General features: G+C 40.5%; 1 protein-coding gene across 3 annotated transcripts in view; it reads right to left on the reverse strand.

Annotated features, from left to right (window-relative positions):
• The window catches only part of CGNL1 (cingulin like 1), a 111650-nt gene that overhangs the window by 10768 nt on the left and 78139 nt on the right, over positions 1-22743 (reverse strand). For all 3 annotated transcript variants that reach the window (XM_084642350.1, XM_084642349.1, XM_084642348.1), the window contains exons 11-14: positions 14328-14480; positions 13386-13556; positions 9288-9449; positions 8051-8140 (exon numbers count right to left, since the gene is read on the reverse strand). In XM_084642350.1, the coding sequence (XP_084498476.1) occupies positions 8051-8140; positions 9288-9449; positions 13386-13556; positions 14328-14480 (576 nt within the window). The remainder of the gene's footprint in view (positions 1-8050; positions 8141-9287; positions 9450-13385; positions 13557-14327; positions 14481-22743) is intronic.

Here is a 22743-nt window from a genome sequence, read left to right on the forward strand (position 1 = left end):
ACAGTACTTGTGAAGACTTTTGTGAAGCTTTCAGTAGTGACCACTCTATTTTCCACCAGAGTCGACCCATGCCTACTGATGGGCGGGAGGGAAGGCAGAGTGAGGGCAGATGGCTTCAGTAATGTTACTGAGCATGCTCAGTCCAAGCCAAGCAACAAATTTAGGGGGCACGTGACCCCGCATACTCCTCCCCACGTCGACTCTGTTTTCTAAACTACTATAGTTATGTATTAACTCAGGCTGAGTAAACATACTAACTAACTTTCACTTCAAATAAATCTGTAACAGAGTTATCTTACAAAAACCTTTATGTAACCATCAGGGAATCTTACATACAAATGAAATAAACAATGTTGAGACTGTGACGGTTAAACAAGCAGCGCACATAGAACAGTTTATCCTGGGTCACTTTCACCAAATTATCACCTTAAAAATCATAGCTTTAACTAATCACACGTTGAAAAGTTGTTCCTATAAGTTTTATATAAATACAAACAGCAATGGAATTGCATGCAGTTGTACGTGTTTTATCCAAGTGGCATTTCACAACAGCAGAGACATTCCTGAACACTAAGGTCATATTAGTTACTGGACTAAAAACGTTAGCACATGGCTCCATTCTGGCAACAGCTAAATGGAGTTCTTATGGAACTAATTGTTGCCTATAGGCCTGGAGGTGCAATAATACCTCGGAGGTGGTTTTTCCCCTTCTTTAAAGACAGTAAACAAACATTTGCTCAGTTAAGATTTAATGAAAGATTGTTTTAGTACTTTACCTTTTTATGCTTTATGAAGATATCTTTAAGGAGGCAGTTATAAGCCCCCCCAAAAAAATTCAAGATGACACAGGAGTATCTAGGTTAACTAGGGATTTCAAAAACATCCTCAGCCTAACATTAGGAGTAATTTTAATGCCCCCACAAAAGGATGACTAAACAGAGTGAGCAGGGCTGTCCCTAGGGGGGTGCAGGACCTGGGACGGAAGTGACGAATCCATCACTTCCGAGACTGATTGCCAGCCAATCACACCAGCCAGCAGTGTCCCTCAAAGCGCGGTGCTTGGAGCGGTCACCCTGATTCATCATATCCAAGGGATGGCTCTGAGAGTGAGTTGCAAAGCTTTCTTAAAGTTTGTTTTGATACACAAATGTGCATGATCATTGTGTGTATCACCATTCCTGATCTTTAAATCCGGGGGTGCTGAGAGCCATTGAACCAAACTGTAAATCCGATATATGATGGAAACCACTTCAAGCCAGGATTGCACCCCCAGCACCCATAGTTTCAGCATCTATGTTTACATCATAGATTCATAGATACTAAGGTCAGAAGGGACCATTATGATCATCTAGTCCGACCTCCTGCACAACGCAGTCCACAGAATCTCACCCACCCACTCCTGCGAAAAATCTTGTTAGTAGATCATCTATCCACTTGTTAGTATATCAGAAAAAGCCCTATTGTCAGGGTCATGAAGAAATTATTCATTCTGCTATAATTGCTTCAGTGATGCAAATAGGCACAGGAAAATAAAGCAAGATCTGAAGTAAAATGAGTGACTAATTAAAAACACAACTGTTAACTAGAGAAAGGGTTTTTGTTAGATATTAGAACTTGTTTAATGGGCCATAATGTAGCTCCACACACTAAAGCACTATTGTGCTCTTACTGTGCTCAGAGGCCATGACAACTGTGCACAACCATCACCAGGTCTTAAATTGGGGAAGTATTTAAAGGATGATTATTAAGGGGGGAGGGATAGCTCAGTGGTTTGAGCATTGGCCTGCTAAACCCAGGGTTGTGAGTTCAATCCTTGAGGGGGCCATTTAGGGATCTGGGGCAAAAATTGGGGATTGGTCCTGCTTTGAGCAGGGGGTTGGACTAGATGACCTCCTGAGGTCCCTTCCAACCCTGATATTCTATGATTCTATATCGCCAAGATAATTTCTGCAACTGCTTGAAGTTTCATAGTAAAAGTAGTGTCACAAAAAAGAAAGGGAGAGAAGAATACAGTCTGATTAGAGTGGACCCCAAGCAGGAATTACACACAAATGACCATAAAAAGAGGAACAACAGGGTGCAAATCCTGTTGTAGACCAGCTCCCAGTTGTCTCCCTGTACTTATCATTAACAAATACACAACACTAAATGCAAAGGAAAAACAATACCCCGAAAATTGTGCTCTGAAAGACAACACAGCAGTTAAAATTTACTGTAGGTTTGTAGCATGCAGTGCTTTGTGCTCAGATTCTACCTTTTTAAACATATATAATATATTCTAATTACATTAAAAGAATAAACTAACTGTGCAGCTAACGGCAACAGTTATCACAGCTGAATTTAGAGAAAGCTAAAAAGAAAGCATTGTAAGAAGTAATAGTATCAGATTCTACAAAGCTGTATTAGACATAACAGCAATTAGTGCCAGCTTTAGGATTAGAAGCAGCTGCGGAGTTTGAGTTTAGTGAAAAGTAATTTGATTTCTAATAACCTTTTAGATGCTATCACCATTGTTTACCATCTCCCACTGGGTACAAAGCCTACATTTCTTGAGCAAGGAAAAATGAAAAAAATGTATATTAACCTACTGTACATGTACAGTTCTCAAGCAGCTGACTCAACAACAAACAAAGACAGCTAAGAAAGCTAATAAAAATGGTCATCCATCATTGAAAAGAAACTTCCATTTCTACATTTTCACTTACTAGCTTTGCACACCTGATGCCAACTAAGGAGCAGATGCACAGCAATCCATTGGGACTATTCTACCAAAAGGAAGTGAAGGACGCAGCCAATGCAACTTTATCCTCCCAGATTTACTCTGCCATTGCCATGGAAACTGGGCTCACTCTCACGGTTACTGGAAACAACTCTGATATCAATAGATTCATGTTTGTATTTTTTGTGTGCGCGCACAAAGATTGGTGAAGCCATGTCAAACGTGTTTCCATTATGTTAGCAAAAACAAAGTAGCCCAAATAATTTCCTTTCTTTGCTGACAAAAATGCTGTATACTAAAATCTTTGGGCCCAATCCTCCTCCCCTTGACTTCAAAAGGCAGCAGGACTGCTCCCTCCTCCCTCTTGTGTTTGGTAAAGTCTTTACTTTTAACATAATTAGTAGCACTTTATCACAGATAAAAATGCAAGATGGGCCAGATCCATAACATTTGTATCCTGATCCTATGTTCCCCAATACTCAAAGCTGTTCAGATCAGGTTTTAGTTAGGCCCAGCCATGAAAGTAATGTCTGAATGCAAAGTTCCCCAAGGTTTGGAGCTCTTTGGAAGAGGAGTTTGGATTCAGGCCTATCATTTGCTTTTCAATTAATGAACAAACATTTTAGCTTTTGATCCTTTGAGAAACTGATACTGGTAGTGCGAGTCGATGCAGAGGACTAACCAAGATAAGATTTCTACTTTGCAGTGATCCAATACTTTGAGCTCAAGTATTCCTTTCAGTTATTTCTGGTAACTGCATGTATTTTGCACAGGAAATGGATCTTCTCTGAAGGTACAATTTGTCATATTCAGGATTCATAGTAGAAATTGATGGTGTATGGTTGATCCAGTTCAGGAAAAATAAACCTCTTCAACAATCTGAAGTTACTCCAAATCAAATTTTTATGGAGGGCTGATATTAAGTCCATATCACTAAAGAAACCATTTCCACACACACTTATTAGTTGTATTGTGGTGCTCCCAAAAACTCTCAACTAGAGGCAGCCACCACTGCACCAGGTTCTATAGAAACACATACTAAAAGACAGTCCCTACTTGGAAGAGTTTACAACCTAGAAGATAAAAGGCAGATGAAGGAAGGGGGAACAGGATACAACATACAGACTGTCACAAACGTAACGCTGTAAGCCTATCATCAGGGTAATTGTGGACAGAGGCAGGTGTGGAGACAGACGATATGGGGGGGATGGACAAAGCAGGGCACATGGGGTTGCTGCGGCAGTCACATAGACTGGGGATCAGAAGGGCTTGTGGGTGGGGGGGAGAGAGAGTGGGGCAGGAACTCAGGAGCTAGTGGGGGGGGACAGCACTGAGCCAGGAATTGAATGGGAGTGAGGATGCAGGGCCACAAGGGGACAGAAGGGAGAGGGAGACTGAGTGGGGGGTGCAAGGATACACAGGGACAGGGGCAGAAGTGCCTGCCTAAATAGGAGAGGCTAGGGGTATTCCAGGGTGTGCACGTGGGAGGTTCCTCAATTCCCTAATGACCCGCTCCCCCATAAAAAAACTGTTCCATACTTCTCCCATCCACACCTAACAACCCTCCAGGTTCACTTCCAGGCTCCTTCCCAACAATTACTTCCCTCCCTTCAGGTCCTCCATTACCCTGACTCCCCCAAGCCTTTACGTGGCTTCTGAGAGGTGTGGGAAATAAGTTTCTGTATTGTAGTTTAAATGAATTATTACTGAAAGTTCTGTATTAATATTCCTAGTAAGGAATCTATTTGTCAGAACACATTTCCTGACATTTTTGTTGTTGTCTGTATTGTTACAGACATACTTGCTGACATGTATTTTGCAATAAATTACCAAAATAATTGAAACCAGCCTGATTATATTGTGCTATTTTGACAAATAAAATATGCAGAATTTTAAAATATTGTGCACAGAATTTTTAGGCATAGAATTACCCCAGGAGTATAATGTGCAAGCATTCCCTCACTGATCTGCTGAGATCCCTCATTTCTGAATCAGAGGGGTCACCTTGAGGGGCTGCAGGGTAGTTCAGTGCTCATGCTCATTCAAATCTTTGACCTCTTCCATGAAACCAACAAGAATTGTGCCAAGTTAGTGCCACATATGGAGGAGGTTTTAGCAACCGAGATATTTGCCCATTGGGAAGTGGATAGAGATCACTTAACGCATTGCGCACAAGCACATTCCCATCTTGTGTACATGCAGGCAGATTGTGACTAAAGAACAGAATTCCTGTGTGTTTCAGTGCTCACACAGCAGAGTAGCAAGACAATGTGACATGCTTGCATCACATGCATCTCTGAAGTGGCAGCTAGATATTTTTTATGAGTAGGTGACCAATCTAAGAAACTGAGATTTCACTCTGTTGCAATCTTGAGTTGAGGCAGGGGAGGGGGATAGAGACTAATCAGTGTCTTCTGCAGCCCTATCTCAGATTCAGGGCATTATTGAAATAAAAAAGATGGTGAGATAAATTTTAATTGCAAGTGAATTTTTTGACCTGTTTAACTTGAGATAAAAGTTAACCAGTCATTTTAATGTGTTTTTACTATACACTGGAATATTAGTCTTCATTATCAGCATATTAAGATAACACATTCATAATAAAAAGGACATTTACAGACCACAGATATTACCAGAACAAATCCATTATCATTTCTCACGTCATTATAGATGCTTAGCAGACCCTGAAATACTCTTCAGTATTGACAACTTAGCCCACTATGGCATAAACTCAAAACAAAACAACCTTTGTAACTCATGCGTGAAATGAGAAACTCTGGATCTCAACACAAACACTTTTGCCTGTTATGTGACATTCTAGTTACCCATCTGTATTTTAGGTTTCCATTTAGCTACTAAATTAAATTACTGAAGTGCCCACTAATGCAGATTTGGCTAAAGTTGTTTCAGCACAGACTTGCAGCACATGCATGGACTCCAGCATTCAAAGCTTCCTAATTAAACAATGACATGATTACAAATTATAATGGGTCCTTTACATTCTTAATCACTGCAGATAATGAGAGCATCTCACACATACTGATTCTGAGCCTGTACGATCTCAGTGAAATAATGATAAAAAGACACTACCGAAATCCAATAAGAGTCTGAGAAACCTTAGGCCCAAAAAATTACTAACAGGATGCAGTGGGGTTTCAAGGACACACAAAACCAGTTTGAGGCTTAACTCATTTTAAGGCACTTCAGCTATCTCAGTGGGAGATACTATTTCACTGAAAAGACATGGAAAGCAGGATTTTATTGCCTGTCTCTCCCACTGAAATTGAAGCTACTCCAATCTCAACAAGGCTTTTCCTTAGAAATCAAAAGAAATTAAAACAATATTATATGTATTCCACTGAGCAGTATCTGACTCTGCAAGTAGTCTCCATGATTTCAAGGAAACTCCACACTGAGGTACTTAAATAATCAGAGCCGTCCCGAGGGTACGACAAATCGGGGCGACCGCCCCAGGCCCCACGCTCTGTGGGGTCCCGCACTTCGTGAGGAGGTGGGCGGGCAGGGGTGGGGCTTTGGGGGAAGGGATGGAGTGGGGATGGGGCCCCAACCTTCCCCTCCCCCCCAGCATCTCCTTCCCACCGGCAGGCCCCGCCAATCAGCGCCTACCACCGATCAGCTGTTTCGCCATGTCTGGAGGCGTTGGGGGTAAGGGGAGAGGAGTGAGGGTGCAGCATGCTCAGGGGAGGGGGTGGAACTGGGCAGGCAAGACGGATGGCAGAGGTGGGGTCTTGGGGAAAGGGGTGGAGTGGGGACGGGGCCTGGGCAGAGATAGAAACTCGGCGCCCATGTCCAGGGCCCTGCATCCCCCTAGGGATGGCCCTGGTAAAATATAATAAATAAATAAATAAATAATAATGCCCAGTTCTTATATAGCAATTTTCATCAGTAGATTTCAGGTGCTTTACACGTAAGGGCAGTACCATTATCCCCATTTTACAGACCGAGAAACTGAGGCACAGAGTGTTGAAGTGATTTGCCCAAGGTTAGCCAGCAGGCCAGTGGCAGAGCTGGGAATAAGGCCCAGGTCTCCTGAGTCTCAGTTCAGTGCTTTCTGTGCTAGGCCACACTGCCTTCCTCAAATGTAGCCCTCTGTCAAGATAATGGTAAGTCAATAAAAGCAATTTATTCTTACTTCACTTGCTGCCATTGGCATGACATATGTGAAGGCTAGAATTATGATTTAACTTTTTCTTGCTTTTTAGATTTTACAGCCTTAGTGTTATTTCTAAACTTTGGGGGAAATTTTCAGAATGGCTTCAACCCAGCTTTTCAAAATTATTGTTTTGCAAAATTATACTTTTTTATAGCCAAGCATTTGATTGACTAAAACTCAGACTTGTGTGCAAGCTGTATGATGTCTGTCTACCTAGTTTGTGTGCATACATGCAGTTTGTGCACACAGGTAAATTTCTTGCATGCACAAAAACCCAGGCCAGGAATTATTATGCCTGCAAAAAAAATGACATACAAATTGCATCTGGAATTTTAGAGGATTTCTTTGGAAATCTGTCTCTGTGTGTAATAAATAAGTTGTCTCATTCATAATTCATTGCACAACTAATTCCAATAAAATAAAGCACAGTATTGATAGGTAATCTGTTTAGTGTAAACCATAAATAAAAAGCTCTACCCCACTGTAACTACTTACCATTTTGAAACTAACATCTAAAAAATGGAATGAACATAACACCACATTCAAATTGCTGTGATATGCATGTTGTCTGAAAAGCAGATCAGAATTTCACATATCATCTATATCTTTGTAACTGGCTTAACCAACCAAATCTGAACAATCCAGAAGTTTGTGAAAAGTTTGAAAACTATGTAAGAATTTTGTGGCGTAAGTCAATTTCTGTTTGCTGTGTATGACAGTCTAACACGATATACTATCTGCTCCGCAGGACAGGTGTAACAAAGTGTGTGTACTGCTGAAGGAAAGATGGTTTTGGGGTTAGAAAACATGAACAGAAGTCAGAAGATCAAGGTTCTATCCATGGTTCTGACAGACTTCATAGATGAACTAGGAAACTAAACTCATTGTTTCAGTTTTCCCGTGTAAAATGGGAAATACTACTACTTATCTCAAGGGTGTTGTGAAACTAAATTCATTAATATTCATAAGAGACTAAGAGATTCTTGTATTGAAAGCTCTATTGTTGTTGAACATAATTACTATCTGGCTTGCATGCAACACAATGAGCATCTAACTTGAAGACTGATATTTAATGTATTAATGTTATTTGTGACTCTCTTCTTCCTCATCACAACATTACGGTTGGGCAAAGTAAACTTTGTTCACTGGTCAAGTACCTGTTCTCTGCACCTACTAATCCTTTCAGACAACAAATCTGAATTGTTTCTTTCTTCATCAAGCTCCAGTTCCAACTGGGACATCTTGTCCTAAATGAAAAAACAAAAGTAGTTCAATGGATTAAGCCTTCATCCTCTTTACAACGCTACTGAGCATTTCTCTTTAGGACTGCAAGGGCTTGATTTGTCTGAAGATAATATATATATATATTATATACATACACACACACACACACACACACACACTCATAGGTATGTATGTACGTATGTACTTACATACGTAAGTAACATGGCAGAGAGATGTTTGAAAAGTGCAGCCCCTGTGACAAGTTGCAGAGAACTCAGGAAAAAGTATCTGTATTGTACTAGAAAAGCCGACAAGAGTTTAATAGTCTGTTTGCTATTAACTTCATTATTTAAAACTTCAGAACACAGCTTTCTTCAGTGCTGTTCAATAGCTAGCTTCCAGTTTGAACATGATTTCTCTTTTTACTGCAGTAACAAATTGAATAAACTGAAAAAATTGTCTGAGAAATTCCATTGGGAAGGAACATTGCAAGCGTATTACAAGCTGAATTATGCAAAAATGCTTTTTACAATTTATTCAGTTTCCAATAACCTATTATTAAATATTCATTGGTCAGGGACACTTGCAGTAATTCTATGAGCATAAGAAATTGCAGATATATAATATTAAGCAAACAATTTAACAATAATATTATTTCTAGAAATACTCTAGAGGTGCTACAACAGAGGGTTTTCTTTAGAAATTAGAAATTAATTTTAATTTGTTCACAGCTATATAAGAGGCCATTTACAAAAGCAAGATGAGGGCCTAATTCGGTGCCCATGCCCACTGAAGATAATGCAAAGACTCACACTGATTTCATTGGGAGTGGATCAGGTCTTAAGTGCCTAGGAGTTAAAACTTTCTGATTTTCATGCCTGATGAATTAAGGAGAACGACAGAGGTAACTGGTAAGAACTTCCATTTGTCACATGAGAAAAAGAAAGGAAAGTATTGAAAGAGCTCTCAAAGTAACTACCATTCAGAACATAATACGCCCTATTAGATGTGCTGAATGATTTTTCCATCAGATGAGATCAGATTAGTTTGTTGCTTCCAAAGCACAGCCACAGTAAAAAAATTAAGCGTTTCCAATCATCTCTAGCAAAAAATGTACTATACATAAACACCGAGCATCCAAAGAACCCCTCATCCAAAAGCTCCTTTTACCTCCATTAGTTTCATTTGTCTCGCCCGATCACTTTTCAAGTGATTTTTGGCTTCCAGTTCATATTCCAAGCCTTTCACAGTCTGTTCCAGCAGCTGAGTTTTTGTAATTGCCTCATCCTGGGCTCTCTGGTTGCCCCGTAAATCCTCTTCCATAAGACACATCTGAAACAAGAACGCAGGTGGCACAATTTATAGTACATTTCTTTGTAACAGTAATGTCAGTAAATGGGCTACACTTCTGCTATGACTTTAAAAACAAGTTCTTAAAAACCAGGATGAGAGGAAGTAGGTAGTACAGTACTATGTGCTTAGTACAGTAATTTTTATTTCATCCACAAGATGGCACCAAGTAAATAACTTTGGATCAGAGTTCTTGGATATGAAAATACCCTTCCGCGTACAGGTTTCACTGTAGTAATAATACAAATTGGATTTTTAACTTAATTCTCTTTTTCTTAGCCAATTGTCCTGTAGCTTTGTGGATGATTATGTCTCTGGTAACTCTTTCCATCAGGTTTATTTGCTTTTTTTACCATCACTACAGTTTATTGATGCTTTCATATGCCCCTTGCTCTGGCACTAAGGCACTTTGATGGCAATATTATATTTATGGTATAATTACTATTGTATATATTAAACTATATCCCAGGGGTGGCCAGCCTGTGGCTCCGCACTCACATGCGGCTCTTCAGAAGTTAATATGCGGCCCCCCCTTCTATAGGCACCTACTCTGGGGCTGGAGCTACAGGCGCCAACTTTCCAATGTGCCAGGGGGTGCTCCCTGCTCAACCCCGGGCTCTGCCACAGGCCCTGCCCCCCCTCCACCTCTTCCCACCCCGTCTCCTGAGCCTGCCGTGCCCTCGCTCCCCCACCCAGAGCCTCATGCACACCACAAAACAGATGATTGGGAGGGGAAGGTGCTGATCGGTGGGGCTGCCGTTGTGTGGGAAGCTCGGGGGGTGGGGTGGGAGGGGGAGGCAGGAGGATGCTGATGAGGGCTGCTGATGTATTACTGTGGCTCTTTGGAAATGTACATTGGTAAATTCTGGCTCCTTCTCAGGCTCAGGTTGGCCACCCTTGCTATAGCCCCATACATATATAGTAAGAGGTCCATCTCTTGAGGAGGGTTTTCTTTCCTAACTGTGTTCTGTGTTTCATTACATTCTCTCACTTAAGCTTACACAGTCCCATTAAAAGGTATCGTTAGCACGAAGCTCTTAGCTCAATGATGGAGCATTACCAGGTTATAGATTATTTACAGAGCTATTTTCCTGTTGGAAAGGCCAAATGAGAGAAGGCTGGATAATTACAGGCCATACATTTTACTGTGCTACTAAGATAGTTATCTGCATACCAATTGGAAGCATTCAATATGCAGTGTGCTATATGCCAGTGTGTGACACTAAGCACCCCTGTATTCACACCCAACACACGACTGTAATAATCTTTGTACAAAATATGCCTTGTGAGGTATCCTTTGAAAACTCATGACTCACTGGTCAATGATATCATGGGGAAATGTATGTAGCAACATTATAAGTAAAGTTATGAAATCCCCCGTGTAATATTATTACCACATGTTCAAAACAAGACAGCCCTGCCTAGGTAAAAGTTGTCAAACAGGCCTATTCTAAACAAAGGAATGTGGGTTCACCCCAATTTACATATAAATAGTAAACAGGGCTGGCAAGAGAGCAGGGGGAGGAGATGGCAGGAAACAGAACAATTTGGATTTCAGCACACACACCTAGGGGAAGAAAAAGCATGGAGTCCTCCTTCACCTGTCACCTTCTTTACTGCTTGAATAAACTTTACTTTGAAGGGTAACCTGTGGAAGAATCCACTTCAAACATTCACTGGACTATAAAAGAAAGGGGTGAGAACCCCAAGTTCTCTCTCTTTCACCTGAGATGACAAAGGCACCAGCGTATTTGGGCCTCTGGGAGAGATCCTGACCAAAGAAAGGGTCAGTCGTCATGATCCTGGAAAACTGTGGGTGAGAAAAGCCACCTTGAACAAAGCCTTGAACCAAAACTTGCTAGATTAAGTTTTGGACTTTTAGATGCGCATTTTCACTTTTATTTGCTTGTAACCATTTCTAGCTATTTCTTATGTTTGAATTCACTTAAAATCCTATCTTCTTGTGTTAATAAATGGTGTTTTATTTTTTAAATCAATCCAGCGCTGTGTTTAAACTGAACTTTTTGGTAACTCCATTTAAAGGAACAAACTGTTGAATATTGACTCTGTACAGGAGAAATGAACATTAGTATCTGAACTGTCCAGGACCGGACTGGATATTGCAGAATTTGGGAAAATTCGGGACAGGGAGTGCTGCTGGACCAGGGCTGCAACTATACATGGACCTACACGCTGGAAGATCATTTGTGAGCTGCCCAGGTTGGGAGCTTCAACAGCAAAACATTGTGAGGCATCCAAGGTTATGGAGCAGACAGTGACACAACCTCTCACTGGTCTGGATTGCACCCCGGAATGTGACAGTGTTTCACTGGATTGACATCCCTAGAATCCAATGTTTTATGTCTCCAACTACAGCATGGGCAACAGTAATGAAAGAATTCGCATACTGCCTTACCCACAGACCTCAGAACTGATTTGGAGGACCACTAATACGAGTGAGAGGATAATTTAGTCTCCATGCTCATTCAGTCCTCAGCCTTTCTGATGAGACTCTCAAAAAGGATGCCAAGTGCTACATGAATTCTTGTCTACAAGGAACTTAATGGCCAACATACCTATTTCACTGAATGAAAGGCTTATTTGTACCTCTCACTCAACACAAAAAAAAATGAGAGAGAGAGAGAGAAACACATTTGATTGTTCTGAAGTTTGGTTTTTTTAAATATAAAACCTATTATACGGAGGCTTCTTCTGAGAGGAGCTTCTCCTATAATTTCAGGATTATGCTGTGTCTTGTGTAGCTAGCTATACAATAAAACATCTCATGCCCTAACAATTTACACTCACTTATAGAAATATAACACAGCACTCTACAGTCAGTCTATAGTGACACAGTTTAAAACAAAATTAACACAGTCTTTTTGTAAGAATAATATAAGGTTGGGTTTTTTGTTGGGTGCCTGGAGTTTTTTTTAACATAAGAAGGTGTGGATTGCTTGCAGTTACAGCAGATGACTTTTAAAAAAAGAGTTTCAGTAATAGTTATAACCAACATGCGAGTAACAAAAATACAGCATCTTTCAGTACGGATATTGATTGCTTTGAAGAGTTTATTCCAAGTTACATTGATGATCTCACTATCCTACTCTCTATCTTCCAAATGTCATTGTGACTCTTCAGTTCTTTACATAAACCACGCTTCGCTGAGTGGAAAGAATATGGAAGGAAAGAAGAGAGAAGAATGTACAGCAACAATTCTTCAGACTAACCCTTTTGTGTTATATTTTTTCTATTAACTTACACTCTAGTTCAAAGAGAAAGAAAAAAATTGGAAGTTCTGCCTTGGAAGTTCAAACTCTTAAAATATATTTTATACTGAGGACATCCATGGACTGTTCATTCTCAAAGCTTTTCCAAATACTGAACAAGTGTATTTAGAACTTGAAAGAGGCCGGACTGATTTTATGGTAGAATTTACATAATTAAAAGCCAGAGACTTCAAGGCTGTGGCTGATTCTGGGCTGCACAAATAACTTTGTCATTTAAATCTGAAACATCTCAAACATCCATGACTATTTCTTTAAAAAGCTAAAGCCAGGCTGTCTTCTTGTATTTTTTAAAAAATAATAAATTTCCATCTTTTTCTGATTCAAGGCTATTTCAAAATTCTCAACTCTCTCTTCACCAATCAACATTAAAAGAGCAAAAGAACTTCAGCAGAAACTTTACATAGCATGATAAATTCCTCAAACACCCTTTGCATTTATCTATTGTATCCAGTAAACCCCATTGCCCTTGTAGAAGCACCACCCTGATGATCATCCTGGAGAATCAAACACAAAAGCATGGTGATTAAGTGCACAAGCGCATGATAGCAAAGATTCTTTGTCCTGAAAATTGTCTGAGGAGGATTCTAGGTCAAAGGTTAAACATGTCATTCAGCTTATGAGCCAGTACCTCATCCTGCATTTTCATGGTTGTCAGGCGTGATTTTTCTAACTCAAGATTTTTGTCTTTTAATTGTCTCTGCATTTCTGCAAGTTCCCTGCGATTTTTCTCCTTGTACTCATCAAGCTGGTTCTGAAGCTCCAGAGTGGATGACCGGGACACTTCTACAATTTCAGCCATCTGGCAAAAAACAAACAAACAAACACACACACACACACACACACAATTCCCCACGAGTAAAGCAATGCTAGAAGGGAATCTGTCTTCGTTAGTACTACAGAGGAATATTTTTCTTCTTAACTGCAGTCTCTCCTATGTTACGTTAAGAAATAATTCACTGTGTAGCAAACATTTTCAAAATGGTGTATATGTCCAGCTGAATTTCTATGCACCAGTTTGAAAATATGCAACTCTAAAATAGTGTTTCTAAAATGTGTGGCAATAAATTTCCCAGATCATCCTATTTCTGCCAGCAGCATTTACAGGTGTCTTGTATTTAAACCTGTACAAATTAGAATTTATTCTATGAAGCCATCACTGAATACTTCATCGTACCAAAACTAAGCTGTGTACTCACACATGCAAAACTAATACAACAATGCAGCAGCTAGAGAAATCAGCTTCAAGTCACTGCAGTCCAGCTGATGGTTGTGCTGAGCAAGGACTGACTTAGTCTGTTGTACATAATGGACGAGAGCTCAAATATGGCATCTTATTTTAACAAAACAGGAGTGTTTTACCATGGCATTTTCAGATTGCACCGTTCCAACTACTGTTCCAGTCCAGAAAGCTTTTATTGATAGTCACCAGGTCAAAGACACTAACAGCAAAGTTCACATTTCACTTTCATTTACACTCCTTTTAAGCTCTTTTCTTTGAAATTTGGCAGTTTATTTGAATTTTTCCATTAGATATCTTATCTCCTACAGCCTCTTTTAACTTTAACCTTACCTCCTTGTGTAACTTCTCAATAGTCTTGTCTAGTTGCCATCGTTCATTTTCCATTTCATTCTTTGTCCTCTTTAATTGTTCCTTCTGGTTAGTTTCACCTCTTAACTGTTCGGTTAACTGTTGCTGTTCCTGAATAACCTGACTGAATTTTTTCTGCATTGGATGGAAAAGTTACACTATAAAACATGACAGCCATAACTCTCTGAGAAGTCAAAGGAATTTGATGTAATACACTAAACATATCCCATGAAGCAACAACAATAAAAATCATAATACGCTGTAACACAAAATCAAAAGGAAGAAAGTTGCTGAGTCACGCTTTGACAGTCTATGACAAATAAAACATTATACAGCCATGTAATATTTACTTATAAACATCTACTTCTGAAATGCTGCAGAATTCTGAGGACCTATGACTGTCTGTCTTGTTGGCTCTATTACATGCAACGTCCATAGTCAGCTGAAGTTGCACAGTGCCTGGCAAATTTTACCTTCTGCCACAGAATTCAATATTTTATTTCAGGTTTCATATTTCTTTTGTTGTTCTTGTTTATTCTATCTGAAAGTCTCTCTAAATAATATATTCTTTCACCTTCATTTGTGCTGCCTTTTCTTTCCTCAGCATTCAAGAAATGTGTTTGAATTGATTAATTCTTCCAAAAAAGAGTGAAAGAACTGTTTAGTTATTAATGTTTTAAATTATATTTCCATAGCACCCAAAAGCCCAATCAGGAATAGGCGTCATTGTCTTAAGTCCTGTACAAACAGAAATAGACAGGGGTCCCTCTCCTGCCGAGCTTGCCAGGTTAAATAACCCCTTCATCAAAGCATTTTACGTTACTGTTGAAGCCAGGCTTCTCTTTATGCATTAAGGATCACCCAGTTTTAAATGAGATGCAGAACTGTACTATATAGTTACACACTGGGGTAGGGGCTCCAGAACACCAAATATGCAAAAAGACCAATATAGATGTTCAAAAAATTCACCACTTCAGTCAGAACTACTTGTTCAGTATCTTCAACCATATATTCTATGCCTAATAAAGTCACACTGGGCACAAAATTATCAGTGACACAAAGCTAAGAGCTTGCATCCATTTTTTCACTGGCTGTCTATATAAGATAAAGGGATTGATCTTAAGTTGCTCCTGTTTGATGTTTAAAGACATTAATAGAGGTCAGGGGAGCCCAGCTATATTTTGAGACCATGAGTCTCATGTTGGTGGGTTTCAACTCTTTGAGGTCCCCACCCTTTAGAATTCCACCAGAGAATCATGGCAGCTTTGGCTGTGGTGGCCCCCAAGACAAGGAACCAGCTTTCCTCAGAGAGCCCTCCTCAGTCCTTCCATTCACACTTCAACACATCTGAAAACTTTACTTCTTCAGAGGCATTTTCAGTTTTAACCATTGTGGCTCACTGTTAATAACCTTCTCTCTTTTTTTCTTACTGTCATGTCATTTGGCTTTTCTAAAAGGTAGCTATCAGGTTTAAATAGGGCTTGCTTTTATCAGACTGAAGGCTCACTGAAATGTTTCTATTACATTTAAAAAAACAAATTCAACAATAACGACACAATCCCCTGAAGCATGTGCAACACAAATATTACAAAAAGAAAAGGAGTACTTGTGGCACCTTAGAGACTAACCAATTTATTAGAGCATAAGCTTTCGTGAGCTACAGCTCACTTCATCAGATGCATATCGTGGAAACTGCAGCAGACTTTATATATACAGAGAGAATATGAACCAATACCTCCTCCCACCCCACTGTCCTGCTGGTAATAGCTTATCTAAAGTGATCATCAGGTGGGCCATTTCCAGCACAAATCCAGGTTTTCTCACCCTCCACCCCCCCACACAAATTCACTCTCCTGCTGGTGATAGCCCATCCAAAGTGACAACTCTTTACACAATGTGAACATTCCACACAAAGATGGACTACAAGCCGTCAAGAACACTATCCCCGATAATGTCACGGCTAACCTGGTGGCTGAACTTTGTGACTTTGTCCTTACCCATAACTACTTCACATTTGGGGACAATGTATACCTTCAGATCAGCGGCACTGCTATGGGTACCCGCATGGCCCCACAGTATGTCAACATTTTTATGGCTGATTTAGAACAACGCTTCCTCAGCTCTCGTCCCCTAAAGCCCCTACTCTACTTGCGCTATATTGATGACATCTTCATCATCTGGACCCATGGAAAAGAAGCCCTTGAGGAATTCCACCATGATTTCAACAATTTCCATCCCACCACCAACCTCAGCCTGGTCCAGTCCACACAAGAGATCCACTTCCTGGACACTACAGTGCTAATAAACAATGGTCACATAAACACCACCCTATACCGGAAACCTACTGACCGCTATTCCTACCTGCATGCCTCCAGCTTTCACCCTGACCACACCACACGATCCATCGTCTACAGCCAAGCTCTGCGATACAACCGCATTTGCTCCAACCCCTCAGACAGAGACAAACACCTACAAGATCTCTGTCAAGCTTTCTTACAACTACAATACCCACCTGCAGAAGTAAAGAAACAGATTGATAGAGCCAGAAGAGTTCCCAGAAGTTACCTACTACAGGACAGGCCTAACAAAGAAAATAACAGAACGCCACTAGCCGTCACCTTCAGCCCCCAACTAAAACCCCTCCAACGCATTATTAAGGATCTACAACCTATCCTAAAGGATGACCCAACACTCTCACAAATCTTGGGAGACAGGCCAGTCCTTGCCTACAGACAGCCCCGCAACCTGAAGCAAATACTCACCAACAACCACATACCACACAACAGAACCACTAACCCAGGAACTTATCCTTGCAACAAAGCCCGTTGCCAATTGTGCCCACATATCTATTCAGGGGACACCATCACAGGGCCTAATAACATCAGCCACACTATCAGAGGCTCGTTCACCTGCACATCCACCAATGTGATATATGCCATCATGTGCCAGCAATGCCCCTCTGCCATGTACATTGGTCAAACTGGACAGTCTCTACGTAAAAGAATAAATGGACACAAATCAGATGTCAAGAATTATAACATTCATAAACCAGTCGGAGAACACTTCAATCTCTCTGGTCACGCAATCACAGACATGAAGGTCGCTATCTTAAAACAAAAAAACTTCAAATCCAGACTCCAGCGAGAAACTGCTGAATTGGAATTCATTTGCAAATTGGATACTATTAATTTAGGCTTAAATAGAGACTTGGAGTGGCTAAGTCATTATGCAGGGTAGCCTGTTTCCTCTTGTTTTTTCCTACCCCTCCCCCGCCAGATGTTCTGGTTTAACTTGGATTTAAACTTGAAGAGTGGTCAGTTTGGATGAGCTATTACCAGCAGGAGAGTGAATTTGTGTGGGGGGGTGGAGGGTGAGAAAACCTGGATTTGTGCTGGAAATGGCCCACCTGATGATCACTTTAGATAAGCTATTACCAGCAGGACAGTGGGGTGGGAGGAGGTATTGGTTCATATTCTCTCTGTATATATAAAGTCTGCTGCAGTTTCCACGATATGCATCTGATGAAGTGAGCTGTAGCTCACGAAAGCTTATGCTCTAATAAATTGGTTAGTCTCTAAGGTGCCACAAGTACTCCTTTTCTTTTTGCGAATACAGACTAACACGGCTGTTACTCTGAAACAAATATTACAGCATGTGCTAGTGCAGTGTTTCTCAAACTTTTGTATTGGTGACCCCTTTCGCACAACAAACCTATTAGTGCGACCCCCCTTGTAAATTAAAAACACTTTTTTTTGCATTTAACACTATTATAAATGCTGGAGGCAAAGCATGGTTTGAGGGTGGAGGCTGACAGCTCGCGACCCCCCCCATGTAATAATCTTGTGATCCCCTGAGGGGTCACGACCCCCAGTTTGAGAACCCCTATGCTAGTGCATGCATGAGAAACTGAAATCAACTAAAAACAGATGATACAGAAAAGTGAAACCAACTCATCTCTTTTAATTGCCCAAACTGGGAGAAACATAAATATGAAGCAAACAGCATAAATAGTGAAAAACAATTTAGATTTTAAGAGTCACTTTTTAAAATCTATGCTCAAAAGACCTGGGTTCTATTCCCAGTTCTGCAGTTGGTCTACTGGATAAATTTAGGCACATCACTAGACCTTTCTGTGCCCCAGTTCCCACATCTGGGGCCGGGGGGGGGGGAGGGGGGACATGCGCCTGCTAATGATACTGACGTCCTTTTGTAAAGCTTTGAGCTCTATGGATGAAATGTACTATAAAAGGGCTAAGAATTAAATATCTGCAAAATAAAAGGGGGCTTTTCAAAGTACAAGTTTTTACTTGACAATGTTTTTTTAATATTATATCTGGCATTTATATAGTTTGCTTTATTATGTTTGAAAATATATTTTAAGGCATTTGTGAGCACTTCCATGGGCACTTTATAATTAAAACCCTAATTACAGCTGTAGTTTGCATATGGGACAAGAAAAGAGAGTGTTAAATGCTTTAAAAAAAAGCTCTCCTTTGAGGTTCTTGGCATCCCTTATAATTCCGTATGCTGGTGTTTATCAGATATGTAGCCCAATTAATATTTCACAGTGTAGCTGCTCTCACTCAAGCGAAGCTAACACTAGAAGAGTAACCTGAGTTATCTACACACTGTAGTGTTAACTCGAGACAAGAACTTTACATGTTCTTCCATCCACAGCCAAAGGGCCAAAGTCTGATCCCTTAGAAGTCAGTGGCACAACTTCCGTTGACTTGAGTGGGATCAGCTGTTCGCCTGAAGTACTGTATAAATGACACTATGTTTTGCAATGTTGGCAAAGGACTTAGAACAATTAGTGTCTGTTGGTTTTTTTAATAGCCTATGAGTTGTGTGATGAAGGTGCGTAATGGAAAGAATAAGCAGCTTTCTTTGAGATAGCTCTCAGGAAACTCCTAGAAGTTCCTGTTCTCAGGGACTGCATAAGACCCTGGGGAAATTTTGGCATGTGTTTCGCTTCTAAAATGCTGGAATACAGAAAAGTGGTTAAGAAATGAAAGTCGTACTACAGAGGTTAGCACAAAAAAATCAGTATTTGTCTGAGCTTCCGTAGCTGAAAACTGCAATAAGCTCACATCATTCTAGCTATAGAATCTACTTTGAGAGAAGCTATTTATTCCAAGTACCCACAATAACCACTTTGAAGTGTCTTGCAGCTTTAACCATTTTGAATATGAATCTGGGAAGGAGAAGCATGGCATCTTGCTGTGTTTACTGTAATGGTTACAGCTTTATTCAGTAGATTTCTATTGGTTCTTGATGTGTTACTCCATTATTAGTTATTTGTATTGTGAAAGCACAGAATCAGGAATTAGGACCCCATTGTTCCAGGCACTATACACACACATAGAAAAAGAGATTGTTCCTGCCCCAAAAAACTTACTATAGGATTCATTTCACATTATTAATATTTTCTCTTTAGAAATAGGCTGCAGCTCAAGTGATGTACAAAAAAAAAAAAGAACGTAAATTAAAGACCTGTTCACAATGGAGCACTAAACTATGCTGGCTACCACTGTAATCAAAAACTATGAAGCATGGTTCTGCTGGAGTGGTGCTGCAGTACAGACAGGACATTGTGCCAAGTAGTGAGATGAAACACTGAAGTCTACTTCTCTTCCTTGAAATCAGGATTAACTGACATGTTCTAAAAATGATTCTCAAGCTAGAGCTAAGCAAACCATTCAAAATAAAATGTTAGTTCAACAAATTTAGCCCATCTTTGTGTTTGCTAATTATCTGCAAACAGAGTTTGCCTTGCTAGTTATTTGAAAAAGCTTTGCTGAATGGCATTTTGAACATACTTCCCACCCACGGATTGCTCGCAAACCATTTGCAACAACTACTGCTTCAAGAATTCACTATTCATAATTTTCTGTTTGTGCTGCGTGATTGTCCACCTAAGCAGATGGCACTGTTTCTGCTCCCTGAATGGGTGGCTCCCATTCCAAGCCCTTTCAAAATGGCCACACAAACACTCCTTTGAAGATACTTGTGGAAAACACATATTTGTAGGGTTCTTTATAACACCTTCTCTTTCTGTGAATTGTTTTGCAAAAAACCCACACCCCCCCATACACAAACATCAAACACCAATTGCTCATTTAAATGTTGGTAGCAAGTAAATGGAATTGTAATTAAAATAAAAGCATATTCCATTAGAAGATAATTAATGTTCACAAATATAGTATTCAGGGGTCTAATAACAACATATGTTGTAACTGGGTTAAGTATAGATCCAAGTCATGTTCTTTCTGCTGGGCATTACAAATGTATGAAAATAGTTTACCACTCTATAACAAGTTCTAATGGACCAAGCCTAAGGTAGCTGACAGGCATCAGAAGACCAACACTGACAATGCATTAGCTGAACAACTTGGAACCAATCAAGCAGTGAAAAGAGAACCTGTACCTGAAAGCAGGGAGTTGGTTTATTAATTCGATTTAAAAGATTGTCAGATTAAAAATCACATTTTTAAAAACAAAAAGTTCCTTACCTGTGCTGTTAATAAATTAGATTCTTAAAATGGACACAATTTTAAAAATTTAACTTCATTTTCACATTTTGTTCTTGTTTTATTATGTTTTCCATTGAATTCAGATTTAACTGAACCATGAAACCAGACTTGTCAAGAAAGTTTCCCTTTGTCTTATAGCCCACCTGTAGTCAGGTTCACTTTGTAGTTTGTGCTGCAGTGGAGTAGAGTTTGAGTTGCAGACCATACATGGGAATGTTGAAATTCAAATTAAGACCACTTTTTTGTGTTTAAGAAATATTTCTAACAACACACAAAACCCTTATATTTTAGCTATGATTTACTTGACAGAATCTCTTTAATCTTAGCTTCTAGATTCAAAGGTGAATTTTACAATTTAATATTTTAGAAACACCAGTGCTTTTATAATGCACATAAAGGTGATGTGCAAGGAGGAAAAATTGGGTTTGTGCCCTTTTTAGCTGCTCTAGGATATATCCTGTTAAAGGGTGTGCCTGCCCTGTATCACCGCCTGCTTGCCAAGAATGGCTCTGCTGACCCCTGCCTCAGTTTCCCCTTTATGCAGGACCCATTTAAATCTCCACACAATCCAGATATTCAAAACATTCCCTTTCTGGGGTTCAATTTATTAAGTCCTGCATGAAGTTTTTCAAAATAGAACTCAACCCTACAGTTTTCATCCCAGTTTCAGCTGGGCCACGCCCCTCCTCCTTGAGGGTCTGCCTCTCCTTAAAAAATGTATTTTGCTTCAGTCCCAAGGTGGGCATAGCCCTTCCTCCCTGAGGGTCTGTCTTCCTGCTCTCCCAGCACCTCTTGCCTGGATTTGGCCTTCTCCACAGGCCTTCCCCACTGGTATTTCTCTCCTTCCCCCCATCCTGATGCAGGGCCCTCCAGGAGCCTTCCAACTCTCTACAGTGTCTGTAGGCATCTGCCTACTACTACTACCTGCAGCTGTCTCCCCCTTTGTAAAAGAGAAGCTTACTCACCTTGTGCAGTAACTGAGATTCTTCGAGATGTGTGTCCCTGTGGTGCTCCAATTCAGATGTCGGTGCATCCCAGCGCCATGGATTGCAGATTTTGGGTAGCAGTGCCTGGTTAGGACATGCGTGCATAGTAGCTGTCTCGTGGTGCTGTTGGCGATTCAACTATCGCCTGTGCGTCCCAACCCCTTCAGCTCCTTCTGAACCTACCACTGCTAGGGTTTTGGTAAAGACTCGTGGAACCATCGACAGACCAAATGGCAGTACTCTGTATTGGAAGTGATCTTGTCCCACTGTGAATCGTTAGCCACTGCTACTAAAAATCTCCAATCAGTGGTGCCGGGACGCACCGACACCTGAAGTGGAGCACACACAGGGACAGCACTCGAAGAAGAACCTCGGTGCCTTCCCTTATGCCCAACTGGGCAGCAGGTAATCAGTCCAGGTGAAATGGACCCCATTCCCTCTTCAAAGGGTCAGTCACCCTTTGACATGTCCCTATCCCTCCAGTGGGGCACAGGCCATCTCCCGAAATATCTGCCCACCAGAGAAGCCTCCAGGTTTCTTCACATTTGTTTTCCTGCTGCAAGTAGTGCAAGTTTGAGGTTTCTCCTCCATAGCAATTCCTCTCTCCATTTCTTCTCTGTGTCCCCACCACTCTCCTTCTCAGCTCAGTAACTGAGATCTGGGATGGGAGGGAGAACGGCCACTACCCACCCCATCACTCACTTACAGCTAGATTTTTCTTATTTATATGACTGCCAGATTACAGCTTCTTATCCTCACACATGTAAAGTCTAGCTGAAACACAACCAAAGCTGACAGATAATTTAAAAATTACAAAACAGATTTGTCAAAAACTGGACAAGTTCGCTGGGGATTTATTTCCCTCCAACTTTGTCCAAT

The sequence above is a fragment of the Lepidochelys olivacea genome (genome assembly GCF_965140295.1).
Source record: "Lepidochelys olivacea isolate rLepOli2 genome assembly, chromosome: 10".
In the NCBI taxonomy this organism is placed as follows: Eukaryota; Metazoa; Chordata; order Testudines; family Cheloniidae; genus Lepidochelys; species Lepidochelys olivacea.